This window comes from Anas platyrhynchos, chromosome 7, assembly GCF_047663525.1.
Source record: "Anas platyrhynchos isolate ZD024472 breed Pekin duck chromosome 7, IASCAAS_PekinDuck_T2T, whole genome shotgun sequence".
NCBI classification, from domain to species: Eukaryota; Metazoa; Chordata; class Aves; order Anseriformes; family Anatidae; genus Anas; species Anas platyrhynchos.
The window spans coordinates 26,696,489-26,721,686 of NC_092593.1; the positions used below are offsets into that span (position 1 = coordinate 26,696,489).

The following is a 25,198-nucleotide window of genomic DNA, read 5'->3' on the forward strand; positions in this document are numbered from 1 at the left end:
AAGCTGGCAACAATGATTGAAAACACAGCATTCAAAATTGCAAATGCTTAGCAGCTGTGAACTCCTTTGAGTTCTGTTGAGCTGGTGCTGCCGTTAGCTGACAGCGCTGTCCCTACAGTTTACATGGTCCTTGTATTCTCTTGTGCAACGTTTCACTAAAATTCAGCTGTTAAGTTTTGCGATTGCAATTCTTAAAGTAAAAAAGTTATTTTTTTTTGAGCTTCAGTTTTGCTCTAACAAACAGAGCCTAGTACCTTCTGCAGTGAAGTGACATTAAAAAGTCACTTTTAATATGAAATTGTTTGAACCTGGCAAATTCTTGTAGCACTCTGACCCAGGCACGTTGTTTTTAAAACTGAAGTCTTGAGAATTAACTTGTCGTCAAACGATGATCAGAATAGGGAAGGGTGAAGCTGAAGCAGAGCCTCTTCTCACGAATAAGAAATTAACGCCTGGCAGTTGACTTCAATCTAAGTAGAGAATTTCTGGGGATCATTACATTTCCCAGAAGGCCAAGTCAATTTACCTTTGGCTTGTGCCTTAATGTATCAGGGACAAGTAGTAATTTTGCAGACAGACAGGTCCCTGGAGGGCCTATATTCTTAACTGTATAAAAGTTCTAATTATTCCATTTTTAAGTGCTAACTTAAATAAGTTGTGCATATAATTTAATTGCAGTGTGAGCATCCTAGATTAATCTAAATGAAGCAACTAAGTCGCACAAATATTGATTCAGATATCAGAATCAGGGAAATCTTAAAGCATGAGGTGAAGAGTTTCATGTGCTGAAATACTTTGTGGAAAGCATCCAGTTACTGCACGATGCACATGGCCTCCTGAGGTTGCACCAGCAGTGACTCGCTGAACAGGGCCTCAGTGTGACAGAACTGTCAAGGGCTGGTAGTGCTAAGCTGCTAAGCTAAGCAATGCTCGTCATTGTCAAAAATAGTACTCCAGGAAGGCCTTCAGACACCTTATGGCGTTGCTGACAGCTGGATGGAGACTTTGATCCCACAAGTCCAGGAGCAAAGGTTTGGATGGTGACATGGGAAGCTGAGGCAAGCGGCGATGTCGTGGTTTTGGGCCTGTGAAACCCCTGAGGAAAGCTGGCCTAGGCGGTGGCATGGGGTTCTGCCTTAGCCCTTGCTCCATGCAAAGCATGTTTGCTGGGTAATGTGCTGTACCGGAACAGCTGAGGAGAGGGATCAAAATGCAGCCAGTGTGCACGTTTTGCGGGATTTCCTTAAGCTGTTTTCCTTAGGTTAAAAGCAGTGTTGGAGATGCTTTCCTGCAGAGCACTCTGTGTAACTGCTTCCCAGGGGAGCAGGCGCTGTAAGGAGGTTTAATCAACAGCTTCACTACGGAAAGTGACTTAAAGACACAGTCCTAAATGAAGAATGAGTGGTGGCTACTTGGGCGTGTCCAAAACAGAAGGAATTTCCAAAATCTCTACAAATGAAACGCTAAGGAAGCGGCCACCCCTTAAGAGGGTTCTCCCTGTCACTATTCAAGGACGAAAACTGTAGCTGTGTGATGAATTAAAAAAAAATAAAAATAAAATGCGTTTTTCATTTTAGTCATTTGGGGATGTTGATCCTTTCTTTGACACTATTAATATTACTAAATAGGGATTACATACAATTCCTGATGATTCTTTGTTTCAGTCATGTTATAAATCATCAACACATTTAGGAATAGTGAATTCTTTGGGGAGACTTGATAGCTTTTAAAGCGCACATTGGTTAGCACTGCAGTTACAAGGTAAGAAGAAAAGAGCAAAACTTAATCAGCATGCTCGGGCTGCTACTTCAGCATGACAAATCTCCTTGTCATCACGCTTACTGATTTCCTGTTGGAACAGGTAGACCTCCAAACAGTAAAACAACTGGAAAATGTTTCATCACATGGATAAACTCTGTATAATTTTAGTGTATTGAAAGTGAATTTAACATGTATTATGAATCTTAATACTTCTAGTGCAAAATCCATTTTTGAAATGGACTTCAGGGAACCAAGTGCACAGAGCTGTAGGTTCCCTAAAACCAAAAACCAAAGTAGTTGGGTCCAGCGGTCTCTAGCAGCCAGTTCTTTGCATGATGAACACAATTCTACCATCACGGTTATTATTAGAACAAAGAAGCCTGGCCAAGTGTGCAGTGCTAGCAAAATTTTATTCCTAAAAAAAAAAAGTGATATAAACTGGAGCTCTTTATTGTAAGATGGGAATTAGCCAAGTGGGCAAGGGAAGTCCCAAATAGCAGTATTCAGTTAAACGTCTTCCCCTAAACAAATAACCAACTCCAACAACAAAAACAAAACCATACAACCAATGAACAAAAAACTGCCCCTGCACCTGGCCTTGTGCCTGAGTTGTGTGTCCATTCAGGTATCTAACTAAAAGCTGTTTTCATCGGGAGGTGCAGGGAGCTGTTCAACAAACATCGATCAGTAGAAATAAATGTATTTTTAATCATGGGTGGCAGTTTCCCTCACGACGCTTCAACAAACCATTCTGTTATTGGAAATAGTTACACGCGTCCTCTCTGCCTTGCCTTGTTCTGCCATCCAATTACTAATCACGGGTTCACTAAATGGAACCTCTTAAAATAGCGATCGAACTGCCCGGTAACGCATCTCCGCAGCCTGGCTGAGGCAGCCGCTGTGTGAAGCTGTGCTCAATTGTTTTATTTACAGCCTTTGGAGAGCCTTCTCTGGTTCCTCTGAACTTTGCCAGCAACCCTACTGAAATAAATTATCTTGGAGCTGTTTTTCAGTAACTCTCTGCAGTTCAGGCAGTGACCTGAGCAATCAAAAAGAAAGTTATATTTAGGTTTATTTAACAGATTTGTACGTTCCTTTTCAGGCTTGTTTAGAGTTACATATGCATAGCAACTTGTTTGATAAAATTCCAAATTGCACAATTGCTGTATAGAAGAAGCACAGGATGTAAAGAAAAGCTAAAAATCATGGTTAAAGAAGATGAACCTGATTTTTTGTTCTTGCGCTTTTGGAGTCAGGAAACACGTTAGTATACTAATGGTGTGTAGTCACAGTCATCATGGGTCCATTATGGCAGATTACCACTTTTTCTTTCCAAGGGCTTCAGTTATGCTCTTGAGTATCTGGAATTCAGGCAGATAAAACTGTTATTTCTCACAAATGAATCAGATGCTTGACAATCAGTTAAAACTTAATTGACATGGGAGATATGGAGAGTGAACATGGCAGAACTCCAGATTTTTACTGCTGTTAACTTATTCTGCGATTCCTGATGAGCATCTGAGACGAGGAGCCCCCAGAAGGAGCCGGCTGCTGATGCAGACACGAGATAAACTCCTTGCCTTTAGGGAGCTAGAACAAACCACCCTAGGGCATTGTCCGTGGCAAAGCCAAAAATTTGCTTGCTTCAAGGAGTTCCCTGGTAGCCTTAGGGAGGGTATTAATAGAACCTCTCCGGCTTAACCTTGTTATAAGCCTGTAATGCAGCCTTTATTCGCTCTTTAAAGTCAGGAATTTTAAGCAGATTAACACGGACACTAACACAGTCCAGCGCGAATCAAGATTTATGGTGGTGCTAATGTCCAGTTAATTCTAAAGTAAAAGTTGCTTGTTTCAGTAAATTGCACATTAAATCTCAACAGTAGTTTCGGTCAAATATTTGTCCTTACGTTTTGGGGAGAGGTGATGACTATATAACTTTATCTTGATCTTTAGCATTATGAAAATCCTAAAGGTTTTCAATGAACATTCTGTTTTTTACAATTCAACAATGACAAATTGCCTGTTTGATCTATCTTTGAACAATAAATGTTATAGTCTCTGAGGGGTTTTTGGAGTGTGCGGAGGTGCAGGAGAGGAGTCAGCCAGGTGAGCAGAAATGCGAAGACTGGCACATAGCAGTGAGAGAAGGGAGCACTGCTGCAAGATGCCACACAGTGTTGGACAAGAAATTGCTGAATGATATGTTGAAGTGGATGTTTTCTGTGTGTGTGTTTTTTTTTGTTTTGTTTTTTTTTTTGAAGCAAACTGCTGCTCTCACACAAGAGGCAATGCACAGGACCTGTAGAGACATCCAGATAGAAGTGTAGCACACCAAAAATGATATCAAATAAAAATGATTTATAAACAAAGGGATAATGGTTTATTCAATGATGCTGAATTGTTTTGTTTTTTCCCTATTCTGATGGTTAGGAAGGGCAAGACTAAATTTGTGACGCCTTTTAAGTGGTACACAACTAGAGAATTATGAATTCCTTCTCTGCGTAAGATGATTATTTCAGGGTTTGTTTTCTACAGCTTTTGTTTTCATTTGTCTTTGCAGTGCAAACCCAGCCAGAGTGTGAGGAGGTTTTAGCATTGCTCTTGGTAGTGACTTGGTCGTTCAGAAAACTTTAGGAAACAAATGATGGCGTGTCTTCCCTTACTTCTCTTGAATATATTCTACCCATTAGATTTTGCTGTACAGCAGATCTAAACGGACATTTTATTTCTGCTAGTGATGTACATTCATTTTCTTTTTAATGTTAACAGATAAGAGAGAATTATCTTAAAATATCAGATATGATGTGAAATAAATATTGACATTTTAATCAATGTATGATGTTAAATGTTTCTAAGACTAAGCAGAAACATATACTTCCTAAAGCACTGGGAAATTTTTCTGTTACCTTCAGCTTTGTATGGTGACAAGCAGTAGTTTAGCTAAGACACATGAAGACACACATGATCTTAGAAGGGAAAAAGGCTGCAAGCCTTGTCTGTAGCTGTCTTTCTAAGGTCCCCCAAAAACGGAGACGTTAAAGTATGGAAGGACTTGTATATCTCGGCAAGGTAAGAGTAAGTGATCATCTGGAGGAAGCTACCTGTGTCTTTCAGGAGCTAAATATGGAAGATTAAAAGGAAAAATGTATTTTGGTTTACACTATTGAAGACTATGGAAAATTAAATTTAAATGGAGAATTTGAGTTAAGATGTCACAACTAAATGCGTGGAACCAGGCTATGAACATCTTATGGGGGAGTTTTTCTAGAATTGGCACTAGAGAACGTGGTCAGAGATCGGAATTTTTTGAACAGTGGATTTTGGTTTCCTCCCTTTTCTGCTCTGTGCAGAGGGTGAAGTGAGGTCAGGTTTCCCTGCTTTCTTATTCTGGGATGAGGAACAGCTCTGCTAGCAGTGTGTCATCACTATGCATGGATTAGCAAACACCAGGCTTGGGTCTGAAGCAGGCTATGTTTTTGGTGAATTTTTAGTTCAGCTTCCCTTGGAGGGATGTAGAAGTTGTTCTTATCTGTGTTGAGAACTTCCTCAGAAATGAGGTGGAGATGAAGTAAACATCTGGGTGTTTTGGGAATCTCTCTGGGACCCTAAAATACTTGTGTGCTTTCTGTAGCACTGCTGAAGTGGTTCTTCTTGGGCAGCAGCCTTGTGATAGCCAAATTGCTGTGCTGGTAAAAGCACCAGCTCCTTGGACACTGGTGAATTCGCAACAGATGCCTGGATGAGAGAGTGCTTTATGGTACTATCAAATCCAGTGGTGTCAACTTCTAGATATTTGTAAAGATTTTTCTTCTTCTGTTGGACTTAACTAAACTCAGATCTTGAGGCATGCTTCCTCTTCACAAGAAGCATTCATAAGCATGCCTTAGAGACTTGTTATGTCTCCATTGCACATGCGAGAAGGGGGTTTATTTTTCTCACTAATTTTCAGGCAGAGTTTCTTTCCTGATGCCCTAGAATAAGGCATGAAGCTTTAATGACCCAAGAGGATCTCTCTTCCCCAGCATCCTAGAAGTTTTCCTGTAGTCTGCTCTGCTGCTGTGTGGTGGCGGTATCAGTGTATCAAAAAAAAAAACATGTAACTACTCCAGCGGGTTGTGCTGCTGCTTTGCAGCGGACTTTGTGCAGCTCAGCATCACTTCACCAGGTGAGTGAGCTTCCTTTGTCTGTGACCATCTCCTGGTAAGGTGGGAGCTCTGCGTACTGCTATAAAACAATTCAGGGCAAGCTTCAGAGGATAGCTAAATGCTGGAAACTGAGGCGGAAAGTCAGGAAAATCTTTCTGTCTCTAGAAAGTGGAAGCTTTTGTGTTGAAGGTTGGCATTGCTTAATAAGGATGTTGATGGCAGGCTCAGCTACTGGTGGGAACTTGGGTTGCCATCCTTCTGTGGTGGCTTTGAAAAGACAAGTTCTGTCATGGGCTTGAATTTTTCTTGCGTGACAGGTACTTTTTCTTGCAGTCACAGCATCTCAGAAACATGGAAAATAACCAGATCATAGTCTCCAAAAGAGATAACGCATGCTAGCATAGACTTACTATTTATCTGAAGTGTACAAATTTCCAGTGTACTCCTCTTAACATTTTATGCATCATTCTAGCACAATGGTCCAATATTAACAGTTTAACCAGTAATTAAAACCTCTCCGCAAGTGGTGGCAGAGATGCTTGGTATTATAGTGTGTTACTCCAGTTCTGGGAAGATACACCGTAGATTTGGGATAGGCTAAGTAAAATGCAAAACACTGCTGGAGATTTGCTTTGCTTAAAGGAACCGAAATACCTAAGTAAAATTGGGAACGTTTTACTGTCTGCTGCTACTCTGATTATTCAGTGTGCTACTGCCTAGGGAGGAGCAGGAGTAATACTGGAATCCACTACTGATGCAGGATCCTAAAGAAAAGGTGGTCATTAGGAGCTATAGAAACTCATTTTACTTATAAGGAAAAAAATTAGTGGTTGTCTTGAAGATGTTTGTGTTCTTTAATAGTTGTGTTTTTAAAATTTTAATATCAATTGTAACACAAGGGCTTACGAAGATTTCCTCAGAAATGTAGTTTGCTCTTAAAAAAAATAAATAAATTACACATATCAGAATAAACGAAGAGATTTAATCACGTTTATGAATAGTGCCTGAAACTGTTCTGTATTTTGTTTGCTGTGTATTTTGCAAAGTCCAGTTACCTGCAACATGTCCTAGTAAGTTACCAGAGTTCTGTTCCCACTTCAAAAAAAAAAAAAAAAAAAAAGTTAATCCTGCTTAGTATTTTGTCCTGATGTCACACAGGAGCTCTGGATTTGTAAAATGGGTATGGTTTTCCCTGTATCAGGAAAAAGTATGTACAAGTATGCACTGTGATGACTTGTTGAAGAATCTTTAATAGGAAAACTTAAACAGTTGAAATTATGCTGTTAATTAAATAAGCATCAACATAAATTGAGGGAAAATGTTGACAGAATGTATTTTATAAATATTCTTAAGTATTCAGGTGTTGCATATGTTTTCACTCCAATGAGTCAAAGTGGTGCTACTTCAGATGTGGCACAAGTTGCAAATTAGTTCAGTCACAGAAGTTAATCTTTTTTCACAGAGTGGGGGTTAATGACCTGTTTTCTTGTGTTACTAACCTTTTGTCCTGGTCCAAGTGTGTGTATATCTCTTTGTTCAACAGTGTTGGTCAGGTATCCTTCAAAATTGTGTGAGTGACCACCTTGTGGGACCTGTTGGAGTAGCTGCTGCTGCTGCTGCACCTGCTTTGAGAGGTCCCTAAGGAACTGGAGGCAGCGCCAGGTCATCTCTTGGCTTCCATTCCAGCACAGCTCTGGGGAAATCTTGGTGTCCTACCTCCAGTGGCAACCTGTAGCTATAATGCCTGTGAAACAGTGTGGCAAAGACAAGCATTTTGGAAGAAAAAGTAGGAAGTCTTCCATAATCCCGTGTTTCATCTGTTAACAAAGCTCTCGTGCCACTTGTCAGCTACAGAGCTGAGAAAAGGGTGGTCACAGCATGGAGTAGATGTACGTGTACAGAAGTGATTAACTTATTTACCTTTTAAAATGATCATTAATGTGCTGATAGTTGGTATATCTACAGCTGGTATTCTCCCATATAATTGTTTGCGAGAGGTGGCTGGGATTTCTTGGGCTTTGGGTTGCAGTTTCTTAGATGTCTCCGTGATTTCCTTCATGCAGAGCTAGATGGAGCTATAAGATCTTCTGTGAAATAGGTACAGTGCTAGGGACTCTTCTTCCAAGAACTCTTGCTTCTGAATTTCCCTTTGGGCTGGCTGGTTAAAGAGTAAACACGTTGTAAGTCAGGAGTGCTTGCTAACTAAGAGGCAGTGTTCAAGCAGTTCCTGGTGAGGAATTGAAAAGGTGCCCATGGGCACCCTACTTGAAGAGTGCAAATCTGAATTGGAAATTTGCTCCTCTGGGGGAAGAAGGTGATATTAAAGTAGATGGCAGAGTTACCGTGGCAGCATTGTGCGTAAGACTGTTTCAGAGGTACTGGGATGGATTGTAAATGCAACTGACCTAGCAAGTCTGATAACGATTTTGCTGTCATAAAAGGGTTGGGGTAACCTACATGGTTAACTGTCTCCATCATGAATATAGGGAAGTGATGACCACTAGCCAAATCTTACTAGTGCCTGGGTGTGAGCTTATCAAATATATTTTCTCCCATTATTTCCTCGCATTATATTCTCGTCATAACCATATTGTTGCTTTGTCCTGCCAAAGCATGAAATGTAGGGAAATAACATGAGATGCTAAATGTTTTATTTAGTGCTTAAATATGAATCCTGTGTATTTTTAAGACTAAGTTTAATAAAGGTCACCTTTGAAGTAGTTAATTGCAGTAAATTACTGTGTTGGATACTCTAACCGGATTGCTCAGGTCCTTAGCAGTTCGTGTATGCAGATAATCAAGATGGTGAGCACCACAATTTGCTAAGTGGTCAAACACTACTGAAATCAATTAAATATTTTGCATAGTGCTTAAACTCTCACAATAGCATTCTATTTTTCATTTTTAATTTTCCTTCTAGCTGTCATTTTGACTCTGTTTGGGGCAAGTGTGGACCGTATGCCCTTTGCAAGAAGGGAAGAAAAAAATACCTTCTGCATTCCAAATTTATGTGGTTTGAATATTGCAAAAGATGCTATCTTGACAGGTCCAGAGGCTGAGTTTCTATCTGTAGAAAACAGGCAGAACCCCAGGGAATGGAAGTGCAGAGTTTTCTTCTCCATGCAATGCTCATCTGCCCTGGAAGTGACTATCCTGAATGAGATAGCTCAGTCTTCAGTCTTCTGTAAGTTCACTACTGGCAGTAGACCATCAGCACTGACATCAATTATTGTCTGTGCTTGTCTGGAAGATTAAATTGTCATTGTTAGTTGCTCAGGAAGATAGGAGTTGCTCTTCTGGATCAGCTGTTCTTGTTTCTTTCTTATTTTTTTTTGTGTTCACATGAGTACAGTATTTAATATATTTGCCCCAATGATGCTGCAACACCGTTCATATGTTACAGGCGTGAAATACCGAGCAGGTGGCGCTTAAAAGTTGCGTAAGACTTGCTGTAACAGGATACTGAGTTAAGAGGGGATTCTGGGATTCTGTTTTATATCCTGATCCTAATCGAAGTAAGTCACTTTCCCTTGTTTTGGATTAAAGTGTTTGTAGCATTAGGTAGGTAGTGGTTGGTTGGTGTTAGGGTAAACATAGTTTTTACGAAGTTTTCATTTTTTAATGGAACAGATGTTCCATTAAACAATCAGATGTTTTCATCTGCATAGATTTCACATCCCACTTTAGCTTTAGAATCTGTTAGACTTTTAAGTATTTACAATAGTGAATGGAGTATAAAATGTTTAAAAAACTTTTAAAGAAATTCGGCAAGCTTGTCTAATGGTATTCAAACTTTGGAGTATTACAGATTATACAGTATCGCTGTATACTAATTATCTACAAATATCACAACACTGTACAACAGTCCTTCAGTGTTTAAATTTCTCTTGATTGATTTGGATTAATGCTGCTATTTTATGTGTCTTCCTTAGATTAGCCAAACCCTGACAATGCTGCTAGCTGAAGTGTTAAGCACCAGTTTCCATATTTAAGCATTTCAACATGGACAGTGTGATTTATTTATTTGTTTGTTTTTTTTTTTTTAAGGGAAGGAGAACAGTGGTTTGTGGAAATCCATGTAGTCTTGGGGCACTTCAGTCTTCTGAGCTCTGAGAATTTTCCAGGTGTGGTTACAGGTAGCTGACTTCAGCCAGTGAGTTTTCAAAGCCTGACATAATCATTAAGACTCAGCTTATGACCTCTCGTTCCTCCTTATTGAAGGTGGTTCTGTGATGCCATCCTGTCATAGGAGAGGTATTATAAGGAAGTTCTTATCAAAGAAATACGAGATGGGCTGAGTGTTTAAAAAAGAATAAAGCACTATAGTACTTTTTCCTGTATAAATGAGCACTCTCATCTGAGTAGAAAGCTGTAATTGGTGGGTGCTGACTCTGTCTTGTGTTCATGCCGTGTTCACCTCTGGGTGTAAGAGTGCATGCTGTAAACCTCTACTCCTGCAATTTTCTCTGTACCAGCAATTACAATTCAGTTGTTTGTAAAGAAAAAAGAAGAGGAAGTGGTATTTAGTAATGCTACAAAACGACATTCTCTTAAGTTAAAAATGGCAAAAAAAAAAAAAAAAAAAAGCAAATTTGAATAGAATTTCTTCATATGTTGTTTAGGAAAGAGAATACATACAGACCAGTACAGATAATTGGAGCTGCGGAGTTTGTCATCAGAAGTTGCAAAGGTATAGCTCTACAGTAAAGAGGCTTTGACAAGTGATTGCTTACTAGGTTGTAGTGGGCTTCAGTGTCGTTGGATTTTTTCCTCAGGCTCTTCTGTTGGGCCTCACAGTTAGGATGAACAGGCTTCTGTCTGCGCTTAAAAGAGAGGTTACAAACTAAATTACCTCAACTTTCAGTTACACTGAATGTTGAAGGGAATCCCCAATCTAGTTGAGGCAAAAGTTTTCCAGAATTTCTCTCACGTTGTTTTTGCATAGCTTCCTATTGTTAAAATTCTCAAGTATAAAAGCTACCTTAATAGGCCCATGGGGCTCTACTTATTTACTTGTCATCCACACCATAATGATGTTTCCTGGTTTTGTTTCTGTTTTCAAATAGTAAAGCAGAGTTCTTGTGCTTGCATTATTTTTTTTTTTCCCAGTTGCTGAATGATTCATTGCTGTATAGTCCGCTTTAGCTAGCTTAGAGATGCTAAGCTGCCACTCAGCGATGTTGTTGCTGAGGGCAGATGTGGGAAGCAGGGCACTGGCATAGCACCAGCCTCTGGGGTGGCAGCAACTGCATGCAAGACGGAAGCCCCAGCTGCTCTGTTTTCAGGCAGCATAACTGAGGCAGATGTGTGCTTGGCCACAAAGAGATGAAGACTATGTAAAGCTATATATCCCCACTTCTTCAGCGATATCCTAAATGGCACTTATCTCAGAGAGAAGAAACATTAAGCGTAGGTTTTCATACACTCGTGATTATTCCGTCCATGTGTTCTGAAGTTTCAGTTTCTTGCAAGCTGGCTTCATGCACACTGGAGTGAAATTTGTGATACAATGTCAGATTGCTTTCCAAGACATCTTAGAGGAGCACAGCTGGCTGCTGCATTGTCTGAAAAAGCAAAAAGATTGAAATACTGATGGGGACTTCGGGGTAGGGCAGTGTACGTGTGCAGAATGCTGCTATGAGTGAGTAGTGGGTCTTTTAATATGTATTGATGAAGGAAATGCAACGTATCATTTAAATGAGGTGTTTGATCTTGTTTTTCTTTAAATAATAGGACTAGAAAATATGAAAACTGGAATTTGTTCGTTGGCTATTTGTTTCCATTATGAAAGAGAAATAATAGAAAAGAGATAAAAATAGATGATCAGCAAAGTGGTTTAGTACTGCATAAGTACTCCTGCATTAATGTAGTGATAATGCCCTGTCTGGAGCAGGGAAGATGCTCAAAGGAAGAGTTAATGATACTTTATTAGTAGGTAGCTTTTACTTTGTATGCTCCTACTGTCAAGCTTGATTTTGGTTGTGATTATTTGTACTGTGTATTTCTTATGGAGCTGAAAAAAGCTGCAAGTCTTTCTAGCGCATGTGTGGGTACATGGTCGTTTCTGTTTCAACTCCCATCCTCATGAAATGTTCCGTGATCTACTCCTACCGAAGTTCTCTGGTTTCAGTGATGAATCCCTCCCTTGGTCATGAGACTTACTTGGTTTTAAATGATACTTAAAAAAGGAAAAATAAGTGTCCTTACTTGCTTTGTAATTTTGCTGGTTGATGGGCTGCACTCTCAGGATTGGAAGCATTTCTACAGAATCCAAAAATGTGACAAACTTCCTTCAAATCAAAGCTGGAAATGTCATCTCCTAGTATATGTCCCACAGCTGCAGTTTGAAGATAACATCAATTATCGTGAGATATGTACTAATGTGTTCTGGGAGCTGGCAACTCCTTGAGTTAAAAACTTCCTTCTGTCTCTTGTGACACTTTTCTGTGGGAGGGAGGAACTGGGTGGGAATCCTGAAGACTTCCTATCTTTGATGATGAAACACCCTAAAATTTAAAAATAAGAACTTTTTAAATTGCATATGTTTTTTTAAATATCAAATCTTACGCCATACTTTTGACTACTGGGCTTGAGCTTCTGGTATTTGGATGCTTGCAGTGCGATCCCTTTTTAGTAACAGTATTATCTAGAAGCATAAAAATTTTGTTCTGGTTTTAGTTTGGTTAAATTCATCTTTTATAAGGGTATTCATGAGAGGCAAGTGAACAGAGATCGCTTGGAATGGATCAACAGAGTTGTCATAGGTAGGTAATGTTTTTTTTCTTGCAGTGCTGTGTCTCTTTCACACTCCAGAAAAAGGATCACGGGCTTGTCAGAAGGCTGAAAACTCTCCAGCAGGTACCCACATGTGCACATAGGCTCTCGTTAACGAAATCCTGATGGGACTATAATGCTCTACAGATAATCTGGGTTTTTGTGTGCTGACCAGCTTTTCTTACTAATTTTTGGGAGATGGAGTACTAGCAACCTGCCTAGAGGCTGCTGCATGTCGTAAGGCTGGGAGCTTGGGCCCTTCGGCGTGGCTCTCGCTGGGCTTCTTGGTTGCCAGTACCAGATGACTTTGAGAAGGATCCTCGCCAGCCATATGCAAAGGCAGGCACAGTGCATGTCTAATTGGACACGTACTGATGTTGAGCAGGGATTTTGGTTTGCAGAGGGAGTGACAAGCCTGTGTGCTCACAATAATCAGTTAAACTGCACAGCGTTTTCTTTGCCTTAATAGGAAAAGATGTAGTGATTGTGTAACACTTCTTATATGCAGTAGAAATCCCAGCTGGAGATAAATTCTTCTCTGTGTAAAAAGGAAGGGTGTGGGCTATTACCTCCCTTCACCAGACTACTAGCTGCCTTGTCTTGCTGTATAGCTTCCAGCTGAGATTTTTTTTTTCTTGTGAATGTTCTCCTGCTTTAGTGCAGGGCATTCAGAATGGTGTAAAAATGAAGGCTGGTGTGTTCCTGTAGGACAGTGACTTAAAGGAGATTTTAAGTGTTTAATGTAGCTATAGGATGTCAGTAAAGTTGGATCTTCTTTGCTTCTGTCTCCTCTGAGTAGCTGCTGAAGCGCTCCACGCGTTTATGGAAGACAGCAAAACGCATGTTTTAAAAGCAATCGAGTGAAACTCATTGTTATTTTCAGAAACCTACGGCTGATGTTTAGCTGCACACCAATTACTTTCCCAAGGGCAGGTTATCTTTAAAATAAATAAATAAATTTGCATAACTCTGTAGGGAATAGGATAACTGATGTAATAATTACTTGGGAGCAGAGCCAGCATCCTGCAATTATTTTAAAGCACATGTGCTGCAATGTCTCTCTATATTGATATGCTTCTTGTGACATCCTTCTTCTGACACATTCAATTAATGTTTTATTATCTTCTTCCTATTTAAAAAATAAAAAAATAAAAATACAAAAACCAGTGACTGAGCTGGAAGCAAAATAGGCTGTTCACTTATTTAACAAGAATAGTTAAGTGGTTCTTTGAACCTTACTGGAAGTATCTTTGCTGAATGAGTTGACCTCATATCATTCAAGTTATTGATCATACATATGCCTGTGGTTGGCCGAGAGCAAACAGGTTGTGGTGTTTCCTTCAGTGAGAGAGACATAATTAGATGGATGTGATTGATTAGAATTTTCAAATTTGTCAAGTATCCTCATCTGCATTCCCCATGCACGCACGTGCCAGCTACAGAATGGGGCTGTTCCTATTCTTCCCCTTGAAATCATTTTGTTTCAAATGGTCCAAAAAGATGACTGCAAAATAACACCGCTTTCATGGAATCTGTATTTCTGCATGAATTGCATCTCTTGCTGCTTTTCTCTAATGTGTTGTCTGCTCTGACAATACAAATTTCTCTATCTGTTTAACTTGTTGTATTTGTTTTAGTCCTTTTTAGAGGCAGGTATGTCACTAAAGGAAAAGACGAAGCTGTGAAACTGACATAAAGCAGTTTGTGCTGGGTTTGAACTGCCAGCTAAGTGCCTCTAAAAAGTTGGAGGTACCTCACCAGTGTGAGGAGATCCAGAACTACCAGTGAGTGGCTGCTGTGCCATGTGTAGGGGACAATAACCATTGGACGCTCCTTAAAACTGCTTTTGGGCTCTTTTGAAGTGGCTGGTGGCTTGCAGCAGCACACAGATGAGGGTCTGTGGCCAGATGGTTTGTATGCACAGGCTGTCCTTGTCATTGCTGTCAGAAATGAACCTAGTGTGCTGTGCGCACTTGTGCAATGAGTGTGCCCAAAACAATACACAACAGCATGGCTACAAGTGCCACACGTGTGGAGCTCTGCATACGTGTTTGTGTCTGGCTGTAGAGAAGGTGATAACCTCAGCGGGGTGCTGAGAACTTTTTTCTGCTTGCTCAGTGAGAGGAGTTTACAACGAGAGCACCGTGACAATTTCAGTACTATGTTGTAGTCGTGGTAATTAATATTTAGCATGGTATCTAGTAATTTTCAGCTTCAGCGCACTTTACAAACATTAATTAATTGTCACAGCACCCCTGTGCAGTAGGTAAATGCCTTCTTTACTGCCATCTTATAGAGCATTCAGGAGCCCTGAGACTTGCAGGCTCGCTGGGTTTGACATACTGATCCGTAGCGTAATGTTTTGAAAAGGTCTTTGCTAAATTAGGAGAGTTTGTTATTAATTGTGGGTAAAAGCAAAGTTGTCACTGCATTATCATTACATCAGTCTCTGCAATACTGTGTTTTGTTTTAGACACCACCAGTTACATTAGAAAGTGAAAACTAAGAGCCTAGTTATTTTACTTCTTTCTGATGCTGTGCCAGTCTCATCTGACTTTATTGTTATTTTTTTGCTTGTGGGCTGGGAAGGATAATTCAGCAGCGTTCTGATGGGACTCCTGCAGCAGCCTTGCCCCTGGTGGCCCTCCGAGAACAGCCGTGCTCCCCTGGGCTGCATCCGGAGCTGCCGCGCATGGCCAAGTCAGGGGCACGGAGGTGTGGGGCTGGTGCAGGAGGAAGGCATGCGTGCTCTCCGGATGGTTTGGTAAATGCTCCATCACCACCCTGCGCAGAATTTAGGCGGTTTAATGGGATTAAAGGCAGTCATGCGTGAGTGCTGCTCCTGTGTCAGTGCTGGCACGCGGGCCTTGTGGCTGTTCCTAGCTGCCACCTCGTGCTTCCCGCTGCAGCAGCTGACGTAGAAGGTCTGACTGAGAACTTTCAGCTGCTGCTGCAGTGCTTCGCCCCGGTAACTGCTTCTAGTTAGAGCTGCTGACAACTCATGAAAGCATTTGAAAAACATTTTGCTTACAGGAACAATTCTGCTGACATATTTTTCTTCCTATCTTTTTATTACTAGCAAAATTTGCATGAAAACAGGTCTCTGTTTATTAGGAGTTCACAATCGTCATCTTGACAGCGTAATTAGAGCAGCGTTCAGCCTTCACAATGGAACAAGCCGAAACTCGCTGGGTTTCCCTGTGAACCTGAAACTTCTGGCCCTCTCTAGTGATCTTAAAAACAAATTTGACTTAATCCATACTCTGGAGTGTAGCCAAGGCAAGACTCAAAATGCAGTGTGGTGGACAGTGGAAGGCTTTGTGCATGTGCAGGGTAAAGCAGAGTCTATCCACGTAAGCCAGCACTCCCCTATCTCCGCATGCCTAAGGGGAAACACCAGGCTGTGCCCACTTGTAATCCTGCCTCTAATGACTGGAAACCTAATCACCCCCACAGCCCTAATTACGATGCCATGGTAGGCAGAGATACTAGGTGAGGAATAAGCAGCAGGAGCAGATCAACGATTGAGCAGCAAATGTCTCATTATACTCAAGTGATGGGCATTAAAAATCAAGGAGAGGAGAGACACAGAAACATGGTCTTGAAATACAACCCAGAGTATCAGGATTTTTCTGCATTTATCTATTTTTAATTTTGTGTGAATATCACAGCTCTCTGGGCAATTCAAGCTGTTTTGTGCACCATGCCTGTCCAGCTGTTTGCCTGGGAATCAGGGCATTGAGGTGTGGGGTCTGGACTTCGCAGCAGACCTGTGAACCTTCTGATTTTATGAAACAGATACTTGATGGTGTGCAACTGGGTTTCATCAGCTCTTGGCTGAAAGCATTTATGAATCCGGACACATAGATTGTCTTCATCTGAACAGTTTCTCTATGGTAATGCTCTTTTGAGGTCTGGGAGTATTTAGGAGTGTTATTCACTCCTGATCTGAATGAATAACAACTGGCTATAGTTTGTTTACTGCTACAGCAATTTGGAAGTGTTTTTGTGTAAAATTAAGAACACAATCTAGTTTAAGTTCAAAGTTTCTGTTGATTGTGTCCTAAGAAGCCAGGGTTAGCTTCTGTGGCTTCTGAATAATTTTCTGGATTTTCATTATCATACTGTATTTACCTTAAGCAGGAGTTAAACCAAACAGATTTTTCTAAATATTGTTTTTGTTTAAAGTTTTTTTTTTTGGAGATGATGATTCAGATGTGGTAGGTCAAGTGCTTTGAAATCAGTAATAATACTTTTGGAACAGCACTAATCTATACTTCTAAAAAATAGTTTTCTTCCATTTTATTTTCTTGAATGGCATCAAGTATTCAGTGCAGTAAACATGTTAAATATTTATGGCTCTGTCTATAGATGGTAGGATTTTTCAGCAATATTCTAGAATATTCTTCCTTTCTCCTCCTGCGATGTTTCTGTTTAAAGAAGCAGCTTCTTTAATGTATACAGAACCACTGCTGTACTCACTTCACAGTAAATCAACCAAGTGGAATCTGGTTCACCAAACGAGGTCACTCACCATATGGCTTGGTCCGCATTTTCCCAGGATTTGCATGAGCTGCTGGCCAGATCATTTTTGCTGGCCGGCAACTTTCTTTTGCTTTTTTTGTATGGCCACCATAGCCCTTTCTTTACTGTAGGTGAAGTGTGTGATGGCCAAAACTCAGATGGTTTCTGCCACAAAATGGTTGTAAATCCAGAGATGTGTGGTGTCAACCCGTGGCCCATCACACGGAGGTAGTACCCATTCCCACTGGAGTGCAAATTACAAAGTACTTAAATTACCTTCTTATGTCATGAGCTTTCCTGTCAGTTCTGGTTAAAGTTGTAGACATGGTCATCAGATAAGGGGGAGCAAAATGTGTGCCATCAGTACAGGGCAAGCTGTTGCAGCCACATTGGTCAAAAAAGCTCTGTATGAAGAAAATGATCTGTGTGCGTAGTAATTCTGACAGTAGTGCCATGAGAAAAATACCTAGTTAACTCTATCCGAATGGCTTGTGGAATAACCTATTCCCATGCCAGTGTGGGCTGGTAGGCTGCTAGTGCTGTGTGACTTGTGTCATTGGACTGTTAGGAGAGTCTTGGGGCTAGAACTCACCCCAGGCTTGTTTTCAGTGTCTCAAGCCTGGATGTCCAGGTCCCAAAACTGCTGTATAATTATTTTTTTTTTATTAGGGGGAATACCTTTTATATGAAGGAAGGGAGGAAGGGGGGGGGGACACAACGACGACAACTTTAAAAAGAATTACCTTATTAAAAAAAACTTTTATTTCATGCTCAGAAATATTGATTAACAAAAAATTTAACACTACATTAGAGTGTATTCAAAAACAATTTTACATTTTCTTCAATTTGTATCAGTCCATTTTGGGACAGTATAAAGAAATTTTTCTGGACTAGTTTTTGGCACAATATATTAAGATGGAGTGTAGCTTCATTAAATAATAGACCTATAAATAAACTGGAATGCTTTTAAAAGCTCTGTAATATATAAAGAATGCCTCAGTGATAGATGCAGTTTATATCTTGGTTTACTAGCTGTAAAGGAGATTAATAGAGCTCTAGAAATAATGTTAGTTGGTATTATAGATGAAAGAACTCAAAAGATAATGACTACTTAAAGTTAAATTTCTTTTTATAGGAATACTACAGTAGATAGTGATTAACTATGAAAGAGTTACTGTAATAAAAGTTTGCAGAGCTGTAATGTTTACAAAGACATTTTTAATTGCAAGGTTATCTCTGTGTATGTCTTTCTCAAAAGTTCTGTAAGGGTTGACCAGACAAATGGCTGTTACTCAGTGTCCTGCTGTTATCCTAAGGCACTCGGGGTGTTCTCAAATAGTATGCTCTGATTGCCTCTTAGAAGTGAAGCAGAACCACTAACCTCATTTCTCACTCAAGGTTGGTTTTGGTCTACTGTCCTGGGTTATATTCTGATTTGTTGGCCGTGACAAAAAAGATGCAGCACTACCTGTATAGTGCTTGTGGTTTGCTCACAGGTCTGTTAAGTCCTGCGGCAGTGGTGCCCAAAGCATTTAAAATTATAATAATAATCCAGCAATATTAAATAGCTATATATCAGCATCATTTCCCTGTGGCTACATTTGTTTGATTAGTATTACAGTGGTGTGGCAGGACAATATATCAGAAGTAATCGATCTGATTAGTATGGAGATGATAAAAACACAGATCGCACTGATGTTTAATAGCAGGAGCACCAGGGTTCTGTGGGCATGGGTGTCCGCGTAGGCTGTGTGAAAGGTCTCTATAACGAAGACAGCAAATACAGCAGATTTTTGAGCTAAGTTGTTTTTCTGCCAAATTTCACAGCAAGTTATGGATAGTTTGACTTTACTGTGTTGAAGGTGACAGTCAGAGGGGCTGGCATAAGTAGTTTTGTTTTCTGAAATACCCAATTTTTCCCCAAGGCAGATCTGAATTGTAGTTTCTTAGGCTGCCTTAGAGCATTGCAATTCAATCAACCTAATAAATATTGTAGTATTGTTATGCATCAAAACAAACACTTCATAATTTTTGTTTTTGATAACAAGATAATCTACATCTGATATTGAAGTCTTGATCCTTGGGGGTGTGATGGAGAATTACTCCTTTTCTGTTGCTTAACTGGAGAAGGAATGTAAGTAAATAGCAATAGGATATGGATTATTGTCTTTCTGGTACTAGAGTGAACAGAAGAAGATTGCCATGAGGGAAAGCAGAATGCTGTATCACAATTACATAAGGCAGAAAGTAGAATTATTTACTGAGAAGGAAAGGAAGATTAGTTTATGTTTAGTTATGTGGAGTGTTTTACTGGGGTTTTTCCAAGGGAGAAGATGCAGCTGATGCACTCTGTCAGGGAATCTGCATTGTGAATTGCTGCCTTCAAGAGTGAATTCAACTTGAAGTGTTGTGTGATAAGCTGGGGGGGGGGGGGGAAGGGAAACAATTTTCTTCTGAGCTCTTTCCTTGCTTCAAGTTTCCCCTGCTTCAGAGCTATCGTTGTGCTGCATCTGTGTCAGTGCAGGCACCGTGACTGCCTCAGGTATGTCCTGAGGAGACCTCCAAGGCTGGGCCTTGCGGCCTCATGGGTTCTTTCTCTTTGGCCTTTGGGGGCTGTAACTTAACCTGCCCTAGACATAGAGATTGTATTTGAAGCCAAGTTGCATCATCTTTAGTGCAAAGCTCTGTGTCTACCGCATGCTTTCTTGATTCAAGTCCTGATCTTGTCGCAGCAAAGACATCTGAGGCAGTGCCTTTGTCGGGCAGCGTGGTCGCTCCCACAGCCACGGGCAGCGCTGGCAGGAGCTGCCTGGCATCTCTGCCCTGTATGCTGGAAGCCTTGCTCTGCTTCTCACAAAGTAGGTGCTTTACAGGAATTGCCAACTGTGATTTCTGGAAGCAGCTCACTGTCTGCTGCTTGAAGTTGGTTTTGTTCTGCTCCCAGTATTGCCAGTGAATCAATAACCCAAACGAGTAATGTAGACTAAAACTTTGTTCTCAAGATGCTGCAGCAAGGAGAGGGTGTAGGAGAAAAGCAGCAGGTCATAAGCTGCAGCACCAGTCCTGAAAGCTTTATGAGGTTTTTTAAATTGACAACGATGTTGAAGATGGGGAAAAAGTGAAAGTTATGACCAACACTTACAACCTTATGAATATAAAATTGTTCCATATTAAATAAACTTGCTTTCTAACGACTGGTCCTTCTGTGTCCAAGGTCAAGAAGCAGAGCTTCTCAACTGTAAATTTCCCTGTTTCATAGACAAATGTGTTGCATGGTAGATCAGAAAGAAATAGCTGTTACACTTTTAAAGGTATGATTTTTAAACTGATAGCTTGTTTAACTCAATCAATTGGACAGAAAAGCATTATCCCTTATCTGCTTGGTATAGCTAGTTCAATTATGCAAAAAAAAAAAGGGGGGGGGAATAACTATTGGGAATTTTCCTATTTTTAATGGGAAACATTTTGGATCAGATCACCAACTAATTTGTGCCAGCCGTCTGGTATCAAATTCAATTTGTGAGGGAGGGGAAGAGTTTGATTTACCCACCTGCTTTAATATCATGAAATATATTTCATAAAATATGGAAAAATATGCACCGACTTGCACCTGTTAACACATGCGGTAGTAACTGCTGATTATAGGTATTGCTGGAGATTAACAACGTGTCAGTATTAGATTTTCAGTTCCATAGCAGAAGTATAAAACAATGTGCATGTAAGCCAAGGAGTTTAATTCATTCATATGAAATGGAAATAGTTGGTTTATAAAACGTACACCCTGGTAGAAGAGTCTGTTCCCGAAATGACTGTTTTCTTTCTTTAGTCTCAGGGAGGAGTAATACATTTTATGATGGCCTGATGGGCCAGGTGCACACACGAAGCTCTCATATTGATGTGACTCAGTGCCGCATTCAGCAGATACCTACTGTAATTCTCAGGAGGTTACTTTGGCATCCTGTCTTTTCTAGAAAACTTTGGTACTTTCTATATCCAGCATTCACTTTGGTTATGTTTGTGGCATTTTCCATTTTGAAACACTTGCAACATATCAATAGAAAGGTTGAAAGGGGATTATACATGTATAGGTCAGCTTCCTTTTTTCTGTGTTGGTTTCAGGCTGGCATACGGACTCTGCCTTGTTGTTGCTTTGCAGTTGGGTTCTCTAGTCTGCAAACTTTTCTGTGTTTTTGGCAGCAAGTGGGTCTTCACGTGCACCGTACGTTGCATTTTTCTTACAGTGCTGGTGTGTTTTTAAGTGCCTTTTTCCAGTTTTCTCTACTTAGATCAACTGGTTAAAACTCAATGATAGATTGTTCAGGAAGGTCATTGCGTTATTTTTCAAAAACTTTTTTTTAATCTCCTTCCAAGAATAAATGCTGTAACGCTTGCAAGTATTGATTATACAGAGGTGGTTACAATAAAGAAAGTAAAAAATGAAACTGAGGACTGTTGGAAAACTAAAAGTTAAAATCTGTGAATGAAAAGAAATTGCCTTTCACGTGGCTCATGAGTTAGAGAAGTAGGGGCTGCTCTACTCAAGCTGTTCTTGAATTTTAACAGTATCCAGAATATTATTAAAGGAGTGATTTTTTTTTTTTTTTTTGTTATTATTTTTAAGAGTACCATATTGCAGTGAAGCATCTCCTGGTTCTGTAATGACTTTTGAGTCAGGTCCCTCTGTATAGCTTGGTCGAGTTCACTTCCTTTTGCTCTCATGTGTGTCCGTGCTGTCGTGTGGGCTGTCCACATGGTCGCCGCCTGTTCCACAGCCATTTACTAAAGTCTCATGGCACTCACTCAAATACCTTTTTCTAATTTATGAATAACTGAAGGCACACTACATTATGTGATTCCTCGTAGCTTCCCAAGTAGGAGTGCTTCCACGTGTGGCCAGGCTTCTTGCCGCTTGTCGCTGGGTAAGCTGCGCTCAGCACTGCCGAGTTTCAGCTCATTGTGGGGTTCCAGCACCGGGTGGCATTCCAGTTACTCGGTGCAGATCAGTGCACAAAGTGATTTTGTGCATTGACTCTGCTGTTGGTGTTCTCAAACAGATAATGGGGAATAATTACTGCATAACTTCAGGTCCCACATGGAAGTGGAAAGGCGTTTGCGTTGTCCTCATGTTGTTTTATTAAGGTTAGAAATAAGAAGAGCAGGCTGGTGCAACCCGGGAAGCTCTCAGCACAGTGAGTGGACTCAGGACCAGAGGGGATTTTGTTCCTGCCTTTGAGCATGTGTTCAGATGCCCCAGCAGCAATAAGTAACTGGTGAGTCTGACTTCAGGTTTTTTAACAGATCTCAGTAAATTGTTGTAAAACTGTGTGTACATCTGAGTGCATTTCCAATTTAGTGCTCATTCCAGCATTTGGCTGAATGCTGCTTCCATACTTCTTTGCATACTTTTTTTGTCCTCACTAAATGCTAGACTTGTGCTGCTGGAAGTGTGTAATTGTTCAGCGCTTACTTCCTCCTCCTTTCTTTAATTTGAGGATTTGTTTTGACAGCTAAAATTCTGGTGGTTTTCTGGTTTTCTGCTGCGGTAGAACCTAAGAACAGATGTCGTAGCAGAATGTTTGTGTCCCCTTTTAAATAGTGAAAATTCAATTTCTCCATTAACTCACAGTTTTCCCACTCAGATATTGTAAATTTTTTAGATGATTGTATAGCATCCCCTATCACAATTTTTGTTGTTCTGCTCTAAGGACTTAATTAAAGTCCAAACACTTAATATATTTTTATTTGCTGAACAATAATAATTTTTCATTAATAAAAAGATATTTCTGGTGATTGATCTAATGCGTGTCCGTATTTTATGTTTCTCTCTGATAGATTTTTCTTGGGTTAATATGATCAGTCTTTGTTCCAGAGCAGTTTCTATCCTGCTCAAAGAGCTAATGAAGTACTCCAGACTTGAAACACAGCGTGCATCTGGCCTCTCATAGGTCTCAATTTTTATTTATTTATTTATTGTTGGCTGGGTTGCTTCTAAACCAACGTTTTCTTTGCATGTTTGCTTTTAAGTAATTCTGCTTGGCCCTATTCGTGTGCTAAAATAAAAATCTGAAAGTGGGGGAACTTGTGTGTATTCAGTGCTGGCTGCATTAACCACCTTTGCAAGCAGCCAGCTCCCTTCTCACCACAACTTAAAGTGGTGTACGAGTTTATGGTGTGAAATAAGGAGATGTTCTGGGTGGGGTTAACGGCTCTGAGGCAGGACTCGTGGTGGGAGCTAGCATGGTCTTAGGCTTCCTTTAGGTAATTAAAATCAAGATCTTTGAAGATGCAAGTTAAAAACAAATTAAAAAAACAAAAAAAAAAAACAAGCTGATGGATTGTTACTACTTAGATCTTTTGCTGTGCTCTCACTTGGTTTTAGATTTTGGTTTTGGGAACCTATTTTATTTTTCAAATTTAAGTGCCAGGCAAAATAAAATACTAGGACACTGGGTTTTGTTTTTGAGAAGTGATGTTTTGCAGGATGGTTTTTTTTTTTTTTTTTTTTTTTTAAACTTACAAAATTCATACTGAGTCCACAAAGCAAAAAATCTCACCTCATTATTGCAGGCTCAGTGTTTGTTTCTGGGGACAGATGTTGACAGATTTTTTTAAAAAAACTTTTCCTAATTCCTCAGACATCCAGTGAGTTCAGAAAATACAATTTCCTGAAACCCTTGAAATCAGTAACCTGTGACAAAAGAGAAATGTGTAGCTTTATGTAAGTAATACAGATTTGGAGAATACAAATTGACTGCAAAGTGGAATTAGGCTCACTCAGAACATGTAAGCAAAACATCCTCAGCACTGAAGTGATGAATTGGCATTGCAGGGCAGTCCCTGTGTTTTCCAACAGCATTTAACTGAAAGAAGGCTGGGAGAGCAGATGTGAGTGCCATAGTGGGGCGGGTATTTGACCATGTAATACATCTCACATGTTTTTTGTGGTTTCTCAGGTGCCTCATGGATGTGTTCTGACTCTGTTATCTAAATGGACAGTAACTGATGCTTTGGCCAGTGTTTTTCTCTATAAAAAATAATAGAGTTTTTCAAAGAATATTTAGGTAACTTCAGGGGTTTCTACAATAATGATTCTGTTTTCTATAAACAACCAGTATTATCCTTTGGATCAAGACATATTTGGTAAGATTTTTTAGCTCATAGCAGGGTGCATAGCAACAGCATTGAAAACCAGCTTATCCCAGTATGCAGGTGCCTGCTGTCTTCTCCAGAGTGGTCGGTAGGCTGCTGTGTTCACAAGCTAGTAGTTGTTTGTCAATGTTTGTGTTGGCATTTTGACTCCCAAAATAGGATAGCATGTAGTTTGTCATGGACCTGAGCGCCAGCAAGTAAAGTGGAAAGCTGCTACTTTGGGGGGTGGGGGAGAACAAACATGAAAAACACCGTTAAAGTATGTATCAACACCTGATGTACTGCACAAATACAGAGGAAACCCTGTGAGTTTCAAAGGACAAAAAATAGGCTTTGTGTCCCTTGTGGGGGTCCCTTGTCTCATTCCTGTATGATTCTTCATTTCTTCTTTGAGCTGAGAATCGTTATGTGTAGGACTTGTTAAAGGACTATTTTACAGGAACCTATGGCAGACAAAACCATGCTTTTGTGCCAACGATTGGCATTTTCTGAAAAGCGTAGTGAGTTTTTGTTTTTGCAGTACTCAAATCTATTTTTAAAACAGTTGTTTTTTTCTATATTTATCTGATGCTGCTCTCTTTACCCTTCTGTGGAACACTGTTATTTTCAGTCTTTTTAATTGCTTCTCGAGAGATAGGACTTTTTTCTTCCCTCATCAAGAAACTCAGGGAAGTTGCTGTCCCACAGTACAGGGAGACTGGAAAGCACAAACTTAGTCAATTACTACAGCGGAGTTACGCTGTCGTTCTGATGCGGGCTGACAGAAGCAGAGAAATCAAAAGGTGTTGCTGACACATTGCTCACAGTTCTGTTTTGCCTGGCTTAGTTTGCATGCTTACTTTAAT

At 40.1% G+C, this 25,198-nt stretch overlaps 1 protein-coding gene across 6 annotated transcripts in view; it reads left to right on the forward strand.

The window, feature by feature from the left end:
• Positions 1 to 25,198, forward strand: part of PARD3B (par-3 family cell polarity regulator beta) — a 399,043-nt gene that overhangs the window by 68,339 nt on the left and 305,506 nt on the right. For 3 of the 6 annotated variants that reach the window (XM_072041064.1, XM_072041061.1, XM_072041062.1), the window contains exon 3: positions 12,696 to 12,764. The exons of the other annotated variants lie outside the window; for them this stretch is intronic. In XM_072041064.1, coding sequence (XP_071897165.1) covers positions 12,696 to 12,764 — 69 coding nt within the window. The remainder of the gene's footprint in view (positions 1 to 12,695; positions 12,765 to 25,198) is intronic. 6 annotated transcript variants of the gene reach the window in all.